Source organism: Aplidium turbinatum, chromosome 5, assembly GCF_918807975.1.
Source record: "Aplidium turbinatum chromosome 5, kaAplTurb1.1, whole genome shotgun sequence".
NCBI lineage: Eukaryota > Metazoa > Chordata > Ascidiacea > Aplousobranchia > Polyclinidae > Aplidium > Aplidium turbinatum.
The window spans coordinates 16,343,989-16,361,945 of record NC_137476.1 but is presented as its reverse complement, the minus strand read 5'-3'; the positions used below and the strand labels follow the sequence as shown (position 1 = coordinate 16,361,945).

Here is a 17,957-nt window from a genome sequence, read left to right as displayed (position 1 = left end):
TTTTGATTCAGTTACATATTATAAGACATCCAATTTGAGATATCAACCATACATTTTTGGAATTTTGACTGAATACAACACAATGAATCTTCATCAGTAACACGCAAATACAAGTGTAAAGTTGAATGTTCCAAATTTTTATGCAAAAAAAATGTTTTGCTCACCAAGCGCGGCCCGTAGTAGCTGCTACATCTGCTACAATGTTAATCCGGCGCTGGATGTTGATACCTGATGCTAGATTCAATGCAATGAATTTGCTTTACCTATCTATCTGAAATAAAGTATACAATTTAGAATATCCCACATATCAGATAGCTTCAATTTGAAAACAATTGCAAGTAAGATTCTTGGAATGTGGCATCACCTTTCATCTGGGGTGATAGTTTGGAACAAGAAGATTCAACATGGTGTAAAGTTAAATGTCGAATTGCAGGTAAAGCCTTGCGTTGCACTGGGGGCTTTCGTTGCAGCACCTATATCCATACATAAGCAAATTAGATTTTATATGTAATGCATCATTGCATTTTTTTATCAAAACTAAGTATAGAAGCAAAAAATCAACAGCAATCACAGACTGTAGCCAACAAGTCTTGCTGGTGAGTTTGATCGATTTATGTCCCATTGTCTTTCTCCTCAAAGTTTTTTTCACATATTAACGCCTTGTTAGCACACAGCAAGTTAAATTACCTAGATAAAAATTCTTGAACTACAACATTATAAGATACAGCTCACAACTTTATGGCTCACATTTCTTTATGAAGAAGTTCTTTGATTATATCACCAGTGCCGGATTAACCATTAGGCAAAGTAGGCACGTGCCTACAGGCCAGTCAAAAATCCAGGCCACTTTAAAATCAGTAGACATTCATGCTTTCAAAATAATTATTTTCTAAACTAATAAGTATTTATCTTAATAGCTCTGTTTTTCCAGATGAATTAAAGCTTGCAAAAATCGTTAAAAAAGACGAATTGAAATATGTTGCCACTTCCTTTTTGATGTTTTTAAAAATTCGCATTTCCGTTGGGTGACGCAACTGAAACGAATTAAAGACGTTAAACGATCAACAATGTGTCAACAACGTCTTGGTACACTGGCACTTTTGTGTATTGAAAGCGATTTTCTCCGTAGGATTGACCTCCAAAAACTAGTTAACGCGTTTTCAATCGCAAAAACGCGCAAAGTTGTTATTTAGTTTGGGATATGACCAAGTTTTTGCATGGTATGTGTTATAGTCGCAACAACAATCTTTGTGACAATGATTTGGCAACACTGATAATTCTAATTTTTTTAGTTGGCCACCCTGATTTTCAGGCCACTTATAAAATGTGCCTACAGGCCAGCAGACCCTTAATCCGGCACTGTATATCACCCTTGCTTGCATCACGTAGGGACAAAATTAACTTTTTCAAATCGGATCGATTCTATATTTCTTCTGCAGTCCTGCCAAGACCTGGACGTCTTATAACAGTGAACAGTGAACGTTTGTGTGCACTTGAATATACAAAAGTACATCCGGGAATGCAGCAATTTGGCATAGCCTATTTATATTGAAATACAGCAATCAAGCTACTGCAAAAAGGTACACTTCTCAATTGGTTGTAACTTAGACGGGCCTATTCGAAACGTTACGGTGATGCCGTAACGAACTGTAGTCTATGCTACGATTTGATTTTCCCTTGCTTCTGAATTCTGATGTAACCGCCAGACAGTGGCAGTTAGTCTGATTTCTTTCTAATCGCCCGAATCTTAGTGATATCGCCCATGCGGAACGAGAATGTGACGTCTTCATAAGCAATCCATACGTCAACTTGAAAACGAAGGAACTTTTATTAAAACAAAAACCCCCAAAAAATGTTAAAAATAAATTTATTTTGCTGTGCCAAGTTTCAAGTAAATGTATACAGCCATAGCTACGCTGTAAGCCTTCCAACATTGTTACGCATCGCTGAGTTTCATATCTATTAGTAAGTCATTTATGATAGAATAAAATTCTAATACAATTCTACACAATAATAATACAATTTTAAATACAATTCTCAGACGTATATATATTGATAATGTGTCAGCAGAAAAAACGTACCGGTAGTTTTAGAAAAGATCCGTATTAGTAAGAACTTTGCATTGCAGCTTGTTGAGTCCAGTGATATTAGTTGGCTTGCTAAACTAAGGTAAATGTTCGTTTTATGGATGAAGACAAATTCAGAAAAAAGTTTCTTTTTTGCAAGGCATTGCCAGAAAACAAAAAAACAGAAGATGGAATTTTTTGGGTCACATCAAAATATCTTGAACAAGGAGGACTTAACTGGGAAAACTGCACGACGTCTTCATTAATATAGCTGTGGCCATGATTGGGCATAACAAAGGGCGAAACAGTTGTGTCAAAATCACAAACACCAGCTCCATCGTCAAACAACAACTTAGTTTTCCTTATATTAACTTTATGTAACACTTGCTGCACATTGATGAAATACGTACCACCAGTACCTTGGGGTAATTTTGAAAAAGCTTTTTTAATTGGGGTCACTGCTAAAATTCCCAAAAGCGACATGAAGCGTTTAACGAATACTTTGCAAGATCAACCAGACCTCTGCACGTTTGAATAAGTGCAGATGCTGTATCATTAGTAAATAACCTTTCTCTTTTACCTTTTTTTTTGGTTTCATGGATTCAGAAAAGTCATTTAAATCCGGCAAAAAATGCAAGCTTTCATCATTTGCTGTTTTTATGATAAATCTTGTCGGTAGACTCTTGAAATTGTATCTTGATTCAATCTTTTAACATTGACTAAAAGACTTAATGAACTTTAATAAAAAAAAATGTTCCTTCTGCAGAACCAACATGCGAATGAGTTTAGCAGCAATTGTTTCATGGCAAAATACTATCAAACAAAGACTCACATTTTTTCGCTCAACAGGGTTTGGACTGACAACAACATCAATAAGTTTTAAAAGCTTTACAGTACAAGATTTTTCGGTTTATGTAACGTTTTCAAGTCACTCCATTTGGCAATCATTTCCTTGTCATTGCATGTAAATCTTAGTTCTTGTGATGCTTCTGTGACCCAGTTTCGTATAGATTTCATCAAATGCACATAATCAAAAAGTACTTAGTACAGTTCTATTTGAATAAAGACCTTCTGATGATCCTCCTTTACGTGAAACAGGCTGTCAAGGGTTTAGATAGTAATAACTATATTTGATTTAATCAAAAAGTAAGTGCATGTTGTTTGTAGTAAGCTACTGTCAACCAGGGCTACTTTGAACACTTTTTGCACTCATTTGCTAGTATTTTTACTTGTTTTTAAGCTAGAAAGCTCAGATTTAGCCAAAATGTGGTCTGTGTGTAGACGCTGTGTGTGTAAGCAATGTTTGAACAAGTAAAATTTTGGGACTTTTTCCGCCAAATTTGCGGGTATTCAAAGTTAAGGTTGGGGTATTCTAACTTTGATCACTCACTTATTATGCATATTTTAGGCCCTAATTGAGCAGTTTGTTCAATCTTATATGTCACATAGCCTTATTTTGAACAAGTTTTGCCATTTAAAAAAGTTTCATGATGAAACAACTGCTAAAAAAGTCAAGAACAAGCCCCCCGACCCTCCAGCAAGATTTACAAATTTCACATCCGTGTTTATCAAAACAAGTCCAGGTTTCATACTGAATTAGTAGAAATATTTTATTTCTTCACATTGGCCTACGGTAGGCTACTGTATAATATTTAATCTCAGTATTTATCTCATTCCTTTATATTATGCATATAACTTTATATGATGCATATATCGACGGTCGAAAACAAGAAAGTCGTAATTGACATTTTGAGAAATTTCCTTTTTTGCATTTTCAAAACCTATGCACTTAGGGCTATCTACTACTATTTTACTACTATAGTTACAGATATTAATGCTCCAAGTAAAAGCATTAAGAAAATTTAAAAAAGAAAAAGAAAATTGTTTTTTTTGGCCTTTTCTCCAAAATGTAAAAATGCACTTACGACTTTTTTGTTTTCGACCGTCGATATATAGGCTACAGAGTTTCATTTTTTAAATTTTCTGCTCCTGGTTTACCTGGTAATTTTTTAACGAAAGAAATGCACCTTGCCTGAAAAAAAATTGAAAAATACTAGCCAACATAACTCAGAAAACAAGCGGTGCTAACCACCTCGAACCACACAGCACGTCACTGTTTGTTGGACGATAAGAAATGTTTAATTAGAAGGGTCAATATATGAAATATATGGTTTGAACCCAAAAAATTCCTACAAAAGGTTTTTCAACGATTTTTTGTAGTATTCATCATCAAGAATAACGTATTAAAAATCTAGGAGAAAAAAAATATTTTTGACATTTTTTATTGAAATAAAATAATCTTGTGTTTTTCAGCATTTTGTTATTTAATAATTTATTTTAGTAGTCCAGGCCCTTAGGCGAAATTTTAGGCTAAACGTGTTACATGTTGTATTTTTTGCATATTTTTGCAGTTGGTCAACCCAACTTTGATTTTAGTGGGTGCCGCAACTTTTTGGGTCACGTGATCACTCCCAAATCGGGGATTTCCCCAGGAATCACGTTTCAGCTCTTTCTCGGCATTTTTGTGCAATCACATATTTGATTCTTGCATATTTTAGCTTTAAAAGCACACACAAATAAGCGAGACACAACAAACACAAAATAATTTAATTGATGACGTCATTACGACGTCATCATTTTTTTTTGCTTTTTAACGTATTCTAGTCGTTTGCTGTTGATTTTAGTTGGAGTGCCGGTTAATAAAACCATTTCACAATTCCCAAAAGTAGTTTCGTCATCATTGCATCTTTTATGACGCTATCATTACATTATGGAGACTAGACAACTAGAAATTCAGGAACGAAAGGTAAGTTTGTTCCGAAAAAAGCGATCAAATACTATCATTATAAGTTTACCCAGCGTACCATCTTTTGTTTTCTCCCACATCCCATATGACGACAAGTGATTGGTTTGGCTGAAACACCAGACCTTCCTTATCCTGACCCTCTGCCTCTTTATCTCCTCTTCCTCTTCAAAAGGGAAGACCACTGCTTCCTCAACTTGGAAATCATCTCCAAAGAGTACAGTGAGGTTCTCTATCATCACCTCTTGGGATACCTTGTTGACCTGGTAAAGATCGCTGCTGACATCTGCATCATGTTGGTGGGTGACTCTCTGATATTGGATTTCTTGTCTTAAGAATGTCTTTAGCTCATGTGGCTTTTTAGAAACAAGAGTTTTTACTTCATGGACAAATGCAAAAGGCTCCCCGTGTTTTTTACATTTCGCAAAGAGTTGATCAATATAATTACTGGCTCTCACTTTTTTTTGTAAATTCTCTTTCAACATTTTCTTTTTCTTCTGTTTCTGCTTGTTGCTTCAGGTCACTCCATTAAATCTAGTTGTTTGAGAATAGTACTGGTTGACCGCTCAACTTCATTGATCTGTCTTTCTAAAACACATTTAATTTACTTTGACCTTTGTAAGGCATTAATTAACTGGTTGTAAACTTAACTCTATGGAACATAAAATAACGATAATAAAAGATGCGCTCAAACTAAACAGCATGCAAGCTTCCTAGCCACTGCACTACAATGTGAGTGGCAACTCATCGAGTAAGCGGAGTCACGCAGCAATTAATCAGCCAGAAGCAAAGTAAAAGAAATACAGTAGCAATAATAGTAACGCAATAATAACGCAATTTTACGATATTCTTCCCTACAACAAAATGAGAGCATATACAGAATTACAGAAGTATAACTAAGCATTTACATATAAGGTACAACTCCATATCGATCTACTCCTTTTCGAACTCTAGTAGATCGACGCGGTTCTTGAATGAATCCTTCGGAGCATGTCGGCTGAGGATTATTGGAGGGTTGATCTGCCGGTTCGTCTAAAGCATTTGGGTGCTCTTCGGTAGGGCCGTTGTCAACACTCGTACTTTGACCAACACTCACACCACTGGGGTAAGTTGTTTCATTCAGAACAGGTTCTTCTTCCATTGTCGGAGCGATGTCACGTAAAGAAACAGTTGTTTCCCGCCCACTTGGCAACCGGACCACGGCATAATTCGGTGTAGTGTGCACCACATCAACCTCATCTACTAACGGGTCGTATTTGCTGTTTCGGACATGACGTTTCAGATAAGCAGATCCTGGACCTCAACCATGTAGGCACAGACGTTCCAAACGAAGATTTACGTTTGTAATTGAATAAACGTTCGTGGGGGGTTTGATTGGTCGCAGTACAAAGAAATGATCGGATTGAATGAAAAGCATCAGGAAGCACTAACTCCCACTGACGAGTATCCAATTTTCGAGACTTCAAAGCCAACTTGATTGCAGACCAAACAATTCCATTAAAACGCTCGCACTGACCATTACCGGGTGCGTTATACACAGACGTGTGGCTACATGCAATACCACGTCGCTGAAGATAAGACAGTTCACGAGACATAAATGCAGTACCTCTATCAGTATGAATATAACTTGGCATACCAAATAACGAAAACAATTGATTCAAACAAGTTATCACAGCTTTTGAGTCAATATTCGAACAGGGGAACGCAAAGGCAAAACGTGAAAATTCGTCTACTATCATTAGTATATAATGATTTTTACTGGATGACGGCAACGGACCTTTGAAGTCCAAACTAAGCCTTTCAAATGGCTGGATCGCTTTTACTAGTTCCGCATTAGGCGGCTTGTAAAATTTAGGTTTAATTTCACAACATATCTTACAACGGTTAACAACTTGTCGCACATCTACAATGAAATAAGGCAAATTTTTCATCCGAATAAAATGATGAAGACGGGTGATACCGGGATGGCACAACGATTTGTGAATTTCAATCAACGTATTGTCAAACATGCTTGCACAAAAGGCTCGCGACAAGGCATCTGGCACATTATTGAACTTGCCTGCCAGATATACAATTTCAAAACCAAACTCACTTAATAACATACGCCAGCGCATTATCTTTTCATTTTTGATCTTTCCATAATTTTGGAAACTGTACATAAATGTTACTGATTTTTTATCTGTAATGATCGTAAAGTGGCGGCCTGACAAAAAATGGGCCCATTTCCGAACTGCCTCAACTATGGCAGCGGCTTCTTTTTCCACGCTAAAATGACGGAGTTCGTTCTTGTTCAACATTCTAGAAAAGAATGCCACAGGACGATTTTGTTGATTTAACGAAGCAGAAATTGCATTCTCAGATGCATCAGTTTCTATCACAAACGGCGAGGTTTCGTCAGTTATCTGTAACGCAGCAGAAGCCAAGTCGTTTTTGAGTGTATTAAAAGCTTGTTTAGCTTTACTACATAGAGGATATCTATCGGCATTGATAAGAGGCTTAATTTTTTCTGAAAATTTTGGCAACCACTGCGCATAATAAGAAAATGTACCAATAATGCGTTGAAGTTTTTTTGAGCTATTTGGCACAGGTAGATCAAGAATTGGTTTTACTCTATCGCAGGGGTCACCAACTGGCGGCCCGCGGGCCGCATGCGGCCCGCCACGCTGTATCGCTGCGGCCCGCGGAAGGTATCAGCGTACAAGTATAACCAAAAATACTTTTCTTGAGGAGTTAAAGAGCACGAAGGCAAAAAATACTTTCAAGGAAGCATATTTTCGCTTTGCATACGATTCCACCGACCGACCAATCAGATTATAGTTATAGGTGGGGGTTGCTTAAAGTTATTCCAATGCGATGTCCAGCCACTCTGTCCCAGTGGTTGATTAAAACGTCTGTTTTCGATTTTCTGTGAGCATAGGGTTGTTTATTTTAAGTTTGTAAATGTCATGTAAACATTAGTGTGCCTTTCACCGTTATTGTGTTACACGAGCAGTGTTCTCTTTATGCAAGTTTTTGTTGGCAAATAGGTTTGTGTGCCTACTCAATTTATAATAAATCGGCAAAATATTATATATAAATTGAAAAACTTTTTTTGATTGTATTATGAAAATATTTAGCATAGTACTGCAAAAAGTTTTTTTTTTTTTAAATATGGAACGCTTCACGATTTTGCGTGTCATCCTTGCGCAGGGACCATGCTAATCTTCTCTGTATCGTTTCAATTTTAGTACGTGTAGCCTACTGCCGAAGCAAGTACTGCAAAATGTTGTTAATCAACAAATTCTTACCACGCTGATAAGCACCGCAAGTGACAGTTGTCTATAATAAAAGAAAGACAGTTTTATAGACTCTCACAAAAAGTATGAAAAACCAACTCATTGCTTTTTTAGACGGAAGACTGTTCATGAATTACGATAGAATTACGATTTTTCGGTGATTTCCACAAGCGTTTGTTTCATGGTGCCTGGTTTCTTTCTCCCTGTTAATAATCATTCGCTATCTCCGCTTGCAGCAGATTGCGCATCAACATGGGTTACTTGACAGGGTTCCATGTGATGTTATGAGCCGTACTGCTTCCATGCTGGCTCAAGGCAGATTGGAAGAGGGTGATATATCACCAGATTATTACCCGATTTATCCTCACTGCGTTATGCAAGAAAGAACACAATCGGTACGCTTTTTAAAGTCTTTGATATGACCCGACCTGGAATCGAACCCAGGGCTGTGTTATTGGAGTTATTTTTGTGAATAACTCCCTGTTATTGGAGCCTATTTTTCGCTGATTTGTTTGCAGGTCACTATTGTTGCCTCTATTGCGATGTGTCAAAACATTTCCTTGTTTACTGAAATTGTTAATTGCAAGATATCTTTTGTGAAGCGAAGTGACAACACCACTCTTGCTTGGCGATGCATATGCTGATGAAACCACTCGCCTCGCTATAAGTGCGCAAAACAAGTGGCCTCGTTTATTAGGCATTGTTAAAAAAGTCAAAAGTGTTGTAAAAGGAGCTTGGCCTGGCAGTAGCGTTGTTCGATTAATTTTGTTGCTGCGGTATTCTAACATACATATGAACAACATGTAACGCTGGATACTGGGTACGAAATGCGTTCTTTTCTAACATAAGAGTCAACCTACCTAAAATTTTATCAGTGCGGCCCGCCACAGCTCTCCTTAATGCCAAAGTGGCCCGCATCCAAAAAAGGTTGGTGACCCCTGCTCTATCGGAATCGGGTCGTAAAATGCCCTCTGAGATTTGATAGCCCAACAGTTTGATGGAATTCGTCGCAAAAATACTCTTATCCTTGTTCAAGGTGAGATTACATTCTTTCACCGCTTTTAAAAATGTGTTTAAACTAGCATCGTGCTCTTCTCGTGTGCGACCACAGACCGTAATGTCATCCAAATAAGCAAAAGTACCCTTGCAGTTAAATTTTGCAATGACTTGATTTACCACACGCTGGAAACAAGGAACTGCGTTTTTCAGGCCAAATGGTACTCGCTTAAATTGATACAGTTGCCCATCCGCTTCGAATGCAGTATACTTTTTTTCTTCAGGAAGCAACATCACTTGGTGATAAGCACTTTGCAGGTCTAGTGTGGAAAACCACTTGTACCTAGATACCTCACTAATGATGCTTTGGATTTTTGGTAACGGATATGTGTCTAGATAAGTGAATTTATTAATTGTTTGACTATAGTCCACGCACATGCGTTTTTTATGATTCTCGTTTTTTACAACTACCACTTGCGCACGCCATGGCGATGAGCTAGACTCAATGATGTCGTCCTCCAACAGTTGCGAAATGTGATCAGAAATAAATAACTGGTCTGCTTTAGAGTAGTTACGTCTTTTAGCTGCAATAGGTCGGCAGTCGGAGGTCAGATGTTCAAATAACCGTACTGGTTTAAGACCTCGAATTGGCTTTAAGACACCGAGTTGCAAAGGTAACTCAGGACCTCCAAAATTAAAACTCACGGTTTCATGTTGTCGTAAGAATTCTCGTCCCAAGATTATATCCCATAACAAACCATCCGTGACTGAAAAATCAACATCGGAGTATTTGCGGCCTTGTAGTTCCACCGATGCAGCACAGCAGCCTTGAGTTTCTATAGTAGCACCTTTAACAGCCAAATCAATTTTCATGTTGGTGCTGGGACTGGCAATGTCGATTTTTGCCTTAGAACAAAATTTGCTGTCCATGTGGTTGAGCTTAGCTCCAGTATCGAGGAGACAATTGGCTAATGAACCATTCATCAGGACATACAAAGTCACATTTCCTCCATTTTTAACTGACGTCGATAGCGTAGATAGTTCAAAGTTTGGTTTCTTTTTGTCAAAGTCAGACGCAGCAGCTTTTATCCGTGGGTTTATTCGCTGTGTAGATCGGCATTTTCTAGCATAATGCCCCATGCGTCCACATTTGTAGCATATGGATTGTTTTGCCGGGCAGTTAGTTCGTTTGTGTAGAGCTCCTCTGCAAAACGTACAAGTTGCTTGATTAACGGTGGCACATTCAGTTTGAGGTGATGCGACATCTTGCTGGCTGTTGCAAGGAGCGATCGAATTTTCAGGAGTCATGCTACTGCTTACCAAATCATAGCAATCAGCACTCTTGCGAGCTTCTTCAAGCCTTCTTGCTTTATCAAATACGGCAGTAAGCTGAAGAACGTTGTCTTCGAGTATTCGCTGTCGGATGTACCCAAATTGAAGACCAGCGATAAAGGCATTCCTGATTGCCGCTTCTTTGATTTGCACGGAGGTAGAATCTATGAAATTGCAATTGCCACTTAGCGATTTCAATCGTTGTAAAAAATCTTCTAACGATTCTCCAGAGTTTTGATGGCAAGTGTTGAGCTGGTGTCTGGCGAATACTTCATTTACGGGCTTCACATATGTACTTTCTAAACGCGCAACTGCCTCATCAAAAGTAGCGCATTCACTGATGTAGGAAAACACCGATGCATCAATCAAACTGACCAGAATATCGAGCTTATCTTCGGCTGTAGCATTTTCGATCCGACGTAAATAATTTTGAAATGTTTTCCTCCAATGCTTCCATTTCTTGGTGCTATCTGAGGCATTTACATCTACGTCGAAGGTCGGCGGTCTTAAGCATTTGCTGTCCATTAGTAATCAGTTTACAGTTAATTAAATTGTACTAAAACACATTTAGTTTACTTTGACCTTTGTAAGGCTTTAATTAACTGGTTGTAAACTTAACTCTATGGAACATAAAATAACGATAATAAAAGATGCGCTCAAACTAAACAGCTTGCGAGCTTCCTAGCCACTGCACTACAATGTGAGTGGCAACTCATCGAGTAAGCGAAGTCACGCAGCAATTAATCAGCCAGAAGCAAAGTAAAGGAAACACAGTAGCAACAATAGTAACGCAATAATAACGCAATTTTACGACAAAGGTCATATTTGATCCTCTTTGCCTTGAACATCCTGTTTGAGTGTTTTTGCCGATTGTGAAGCAAGATAACCAAACTTAGCTAAGTACCTCTCTGCATTCAAGTTGTTGTCAGCAGGTTTTTTCGTTGGTCTGATACCAGTGTATGGAGAGGAGTTGCTTGAGCAGCATTAAGATCAACACCCCAATACTCAAGCTTGCACTGCAGTTCTACTCCTTTTCCAGCCTGGATGCACAATGCACATCTCTCCAAGAAAATGATCAAAATCGCTTTGTGGAGCATTGTCTTTCATTTTCACATGTCTCCATTCTACATGGTAGTCTGGAAGAGTGTGGTCTTTTTTTCAGCAAGGTCAATGCAGAGCTGAGGAAGGATGTCAATTAACAAATCCTGGTTTGCTCATTCTACACAGTTAAGGAAGGGCAGTGTAACTCGGCATGTAAAATTTGCAAGTGCTTTGAATCCTGCTATGATGAAATCACTCTCAAGGTAAATTTTACAAGCTTGAACAAGATTATTTAGCGGTGCCTTGGCAAGTAACTGCTTCATGTATGGAATGCAATCATAGACTGCATCTGCCTGACATCCAAGTCGGGTAAAACGTTGCTCTTTGTAGAGGCTAAACGACTTATATACTCCAGCTTCCTCTAAAATCAAATCAAATTGTTCTGCTAAAGTTGCTGTCTTGCCATCTCCCTCATGGGTTACGAGCTTTAAAAAAGCTGCCAGAGCAGTTTCAACCACAGATTTGTTTTGCCAGAGGTAGACCTGCAATGCTGGCTCTCTCTTTACCATGAGTTTACGAAGACCAATTTTGTTTTCGAGAGCAGCCATAGCTGTACGATTGTCTGTATCGAACCCAGGGATTCATAGTATAGGGATCGCCAACTCGGCTGAAAATCCGACAATCGGAGTGTAAAAGTGTTGCCAGATATTTTTTATATTTTTAGAACAAAATATTATTTTGGCATTTTTAAATAGTAGTGGTCGCCCAAAGCTTGTCCGTTTAAAACTAACCTGAAGTTTAAAGTTGCACAAGATTGAGTTAAAGTAGTTTGTAGTTGTGTAACTTTGCAATAAGAATGTTCTAAATTTATGTACCAAACTTAAATAAAACTTGCAGGTGTAAAAAAAATTATTAGAAACCAGTTAAGAACAAAAAAAATTGAGAAAATTAAAATACACCTCAGGAATAAAGAGCTTCATGTTTTAAGTGTTGAAGCCGGTAATTATTTTTCAAGTAGGCTTAATATGTTTTATGTACAAGAGAGGGTAAATTTGCCAAATATATGATAGTTTGATAAGTGAACAATAAAATTGCTTTAGATTAGTTTTAAAATATTTATTTACGGGCAAGTTTTGGGCAACTACTACTTTAAAAATGCCAAAATAATATTTTTTCTAAAAATATAAAAACTATCTGGCAACACTTTTACACTCCGGTTGTCGGATATTCAACCGAGTTGGCGATCCCTATACTATGAATCCCTGATCGAACCGTTCACATGTGTGTGGAAGTTACAAAGAAAATGATATGGCACATGATTTGTTGCAAGTTGTTCTGCAAAACCTATCTCAATCTTGAGATTTTTGCTTGCGGCAGCTGTCATGAGGGCATCAATCTGCTCCCATAGACGTACTGCAGTCCAGACAGGGTCATTGGCAGCTACCTGTAGTCTCTTCAGGTCGTCTCAACATAAAAGGGGAACTATCAGGTCTCTATCTTCGAATGCAAAGAAGAGAGGACGTAGAGAGATCACCTTACATTCAGTGTAATCACCATCGTCACAAACATTTATGATGAGACAAGGCCAATCACTGTCTATCCTACTTCTCTGTGTAGTACCAAAGTGTAGAGTTACTTTTGTTGTGGGCTTCTTATTTACCAAGGCATTTGCAGCTGCTACTTCTTGACAGAGTGCTATTTGTGTTTGAAATTATTTATAGATTTAGCTGAAGGCAGAACAATTTCATACAGTTTGTAGTCTGTTGATGATCGAAATAAAAACCACAAAATAAGTTTAAAAAAGTTGGTAATTTTGTTATAACTCTACACATAAAAGCTAAAGCCTACTTATTATTGCTTAAACAGATTGCCTGACCCCACAAACATAGGGTAAGACACCACAACCAGCTAAAAATACCCCAAAATGACCAAGTTGTGGCTAAAAACGTGATTTTTCGGGAAAAATAGCGGCCATTTTGAATTTTTACCCTGCACACTTTTTTCTTGGAACTCAGACCAAAAATTTTGTCATTTTATGTTGAGATAGGCTAAATAGAACACAAAAAAACTGTCCCTAAAGCAAAACAAAAAATTGCCCATTTATAGCCCACTGCTAATGGTGAATTATTGTCATTATACTGTTTTGGCGGCCATCCTGAAAATGACAACTTTCCGGTGCTCTGATTCTCCTAGATTTTTAATATATTATTCTTGATGATAAATACTACAAAAAAAACGTTGGAAAACCTTTGTAGGAATTTTTTTGGGGTCAAACCATATATTGATCTGACTAAATCACTTTTTTGTTGTTTAGATTCCGTACAAAGGCTTTCCATTACCGATTGCTCAGTGGAGCAAGGATGGCAAGAAATTGTCCGCTAAGGGACGAGTTGTTGCCGAAACTAGCGACAAAGATACTTCTTTTGCTATAACTGGGCTCAATGCTGCCGATTCCGGAAATTACACACTTCTCTTAAAAAATAAAGAAGGAAGTGCAACAGCTAATATCAACATCAAAATTATTGGTATGTATCAATGGCAGCTAAATTATAAAGTTTGTCTTTATGAGAAAACTGCTTTGTTTAAACTAGAGCAGTCCAGACTTGTTTAAAATTCAAAAATTTTCAAATATTTTAGCCTCTCGCATTGTTTTCAATGATTTTGACCATGAAAAATCTAAAAGTAACAGCCATTTTACTTTCAGATAATGGGATACTCTGCCTCAAGAGGCTTAAATTTGCTAAAATCACCCATTTTTGACGTTAAGCCAAGATCCTGACGGTTGAACTCTTTGTTTAAATTTTAAACTGAAGACGCAGTCATCTAATGCCTTAATCAACTTTTAGATATTTGACATCATTTTGAGAAGTGTGAGAGGATTAAGTAGATTAAGAAGCCACACTTAGCGCCACTAGTGATTGAAAGGCAGTTTGCTTTATCAGGCAACTTGCAGTACTGTATATATTATACACATATTTAAAAATTTATCAGTGGGTCTACAGTAGTCCAGGGGTTCTTAACCTGAGGTTCGCGAAGCGTTTACAAGGAAATTCCTAAGGGTACAGGGATGGCACTTAAAGTGCCACTGACAGGAAAATAAATTCGCTAAATTTACCTAAGATACCAAAGAGATGACACTAACAAACTTCCCTGACCAGCAAATCGTAAAAAATATCAACAGGCTACTCAGTTACACGCTTGTAAACTTTCGTTCACTTTCGGCGAATCCGACACTCATTCAATTGCGAAATTAAAAACGGCAACACCGCTGTGATGTCACCATGGGTGGGAAGGATACTTTCTTTCTCTGTGGTGAGTTGGTAAGGTATGGTACGACTACTGCAAAACGTCAATGTGTGAGGCTCTTTAATGTGCAAAATGAGAATTACTGAAATGAAAAAGTCAACTTATTATTACTATCAGGTTTAGCCTAGATCAAATAGGTTGAGTTTATTTTTATCAAACAACATCTCAATTCAATTGAAATTGCAGTTTTTCTAGACTCTTGTAGGGCTACAATTTTGATAAATTTTTATTTGTCCTAACCTGGCTACAGCCATTTGCAGTGTAACAGCAGTATCTCACAAACAGTAGGCTACCCTTAATTTATGGTTAAGGTAATGCCTGGAAATTGCTGTTTATGTGACAGTGTCGTGACAAAGACGTGTAAGAAAATAGTCAAAGTTTTCTTCAAGTGTTTGAAAGTGGGATGGACCATACAAAACTAATCGTATATGTTCTCTTCACTTCACTGGAGATGATTTTGTTAACACCACCAACCCGATTTGGATCTTCTCTGCAATGAGTGGCGTGCTGGGAAATCTAGGCGGTGCGTTTGCCACAAGTGCGAGTCTATGCCCCAGCCCAATGAACGTGTATGTTGCCATGAAGTGCCACAGACGAAAGAACTTTTGAAGAAAGACAAAAAAGACACATCTAGCTGTGTTACCAATTTGACCGATTTTAAGGCACACTTACATCCTGCAGTTCTGGGGACTTTTTTATGTGGAGCAGGAATGACTGGAGAAAAAGCAATAAACCGAAAGGAGAAAACGGAGACCTATCAAAAGAGTAAGGATGTTACATTAGGCTAAAAATACCCTAAACGCTAAAGAATGCACAATAAAAGAAGTGATTTTATTTCCTTGCAAGCAGTATCAAAAATTAGTCGCTTACAGGCATGTATTGGAGTGGATAGGCTACTGCAAGGTGGTGATCTCGGAAGCAACAATCGGATTGTGCTGCCGTTATGCATTGTTTGGACAATCCAAAACAATTTTCCAAGTCCAGATGGCCCTTTCACCGGATTTCAATGGCCAACTGAAGGCACATTATGAGAGAGAAAAAGAACTTTTATTTATTTATGAATAGTGATGAATGATGATGAATTAAATATGAATGATGATTCGTACAATTTCTTCATTTTTCACTTCAAGTATATTTTAGGTTTTGTAGGAACGTATCCAGTACAGTTTTATTAAACTGCAAAAAACAATAAATCTTTGAAAAAAGCAACCGCTTGTACCAACTCCGACCAAATTGTGATCCACCAATTACATCTAAAAAGCATTTGTTTTATCCGTCGCTAACGACGCCCACCCAAAATGACGTAGCACCACCAAAGTCGTCCCAGAGCAGTGAAATATGGAGTTTCGCCTGTGGTGGCGCTGTGAAGCAGTCGTTTTGCATAAATTTCGCCCTAACCAGTCGAGCTTCGAGGTTAAGATTAAAAAGTTCGCTAAGCATAATTCTGCGCTAGGAAATGCTTAGAAAAGTTACTATACTTGAGTCCAACCTGTCAGGGGCACTTTAAGTTTTCATACGTTGCTATTGTTTAACATTCTATACTGGAGAAAAATGTTTGTTGATTGAAAATGATGCGTACATTTTGCCTGAACTTGCGTTATTGTGATGCAACAATGCGAATTCCACGGTTTTGCCAGCAAGCTTATAATGTGAGTGTGCGACGATAAGTGTGTAACGATTTGCCCACTGATTTCTCTTCGTGGTGCTATCCTTGTAGTGCTGTTATGTCACAGATTGCAATACCATTAAAATTTGATAGGGACTCACTGTTAGTCAATATTCTTACAACTTAATAATGAAGTCATAATTCACACAAAGGACCATTTATTTGGTGTCAGCTTATCGGGAATTCGGGTTGATTGTTTTACGATTCTGAGGGTACCCTGGTCTAATCTGAAGGATGGAGACGTCAGATTTGTTACTGACTGTGACGTTATATGGTGACATCATAAAAGTCATGGTGACGGTATCCAACAATTTGAAACTTTCACAATAATAATCTATTAAAGGCGAAGAGATTAGCTTACTACTCTGTAAGACAATACAATCAAATCATCGTTACATTGCGTTATTGCCACTTTTTACCTCTGTCAAATTTCACGAGTGAACATGTAGAGTTAGGATTCCCGGACGAGCCCCCCAGTGTAGGGTTTTGGATTAACTTTCTGAAGCTGTCATTTGGTTATTAAAAGGATAATTTAGTCTGTCTAGTGGTATGATTAGGCCGTTGTCAGTCGTTTGGTCGACAGACATTTGGATGATTTGGTCGACAGACATTTGGTCGACAGGACGTTTGGTCGACAGACATTTGGTCGACAAACGTTTGGTCGACAATACATTTGGTCGACAAGACATTTGGTCGACAGGACATTTGGTCGACAAGACATTTATTTAGGACATTTGGTCGACAGGATTTTTTGTAATGAACAAAACATTTTGTGATAGAAATTAATTAAAATAATAATTATCACCATCTGGAGGCTCTCTCTGCCTTTTCTTTCGATTAAAATCGTGATGCGTATTATGTACAAGAACTTATTTTTTCCAAAAAATTTAGGGCTAAAATAGGCGTGCGAATTATACACCAGTGCGGCTTATACTTGGTAAATTACGGAGTTCTTGTGTTTATTGCGCACATAACCAAGCAAATGCCAGCCGATTACAATGGTTGTTTTTCGTCCAGAAAAAGCGTTTTAGACCATTTAAAAATCAAACCAGACCCCTGATCAATAAACACACATACCAGATATTATAATGGTCTATAAAATGAATCGTTCTGTCGACCAAATGTTCACTCGACCAAATGTCCTGTCGACCAAATGTCTGTCCACCAAATGTCCTCTCGACTTAACGTCCTGTCGACCAAATGTCTGTCGACCAAACGTCCTGTCGACCAAATGTCTGTCGACCAAATGACTGTCAACCAAGTCTGTCGACCAAATGACCGGGTACCGATTAGGCTACCTACAAAAACTAAACAATTTAAATGTAATATTAAATCTATATTTAATATTAATCAAAGTTACAAGTTCTTTTTCGGGAAATTGAAAAGTACTTATTCTGTCTCTAACCAATTTAGTTTATTGCGACTGGTGTCAGAAAAGCCACATTCTTCAATCCTGAATTTTACCTTCTCCT

At 37.8% G+C, this 17,957-nt stretch overlaps 1 protein-coding gene and 1 non-coding gene across 2 annotated transcripts in view; one reads left to right on the top strand and one right to left on the bottom strand.

Moving 5' to 3' along the window:
* LOC145769851 (twitchin-like) overlaps positions 1-17,957 on the top strand; it is a 167,025-nt gene that overhangs the window by 51,369 nt on the left and 97,699 nt on the right. Inside the window, exon 8 of the mRNA XM_082581397.1 lies at positions 13,828-14,038. Coding sequence (XP_082437523.1) covers positions 13,828-14,038 — 211 coding nt within the window. The remainder of the gene's footprint in view (positions 1-13,827; positions 14,039-17,957) is intronic.
* On the bottom strand, positions 8,014-8,125 carry LOC145771431 (U6 spliceosomal RNA). The gene has a single exon (XR_014289221.1). It is a non-coding gene; the product is annotated as a U6 spliceosomal RNA (small nuclear RNA).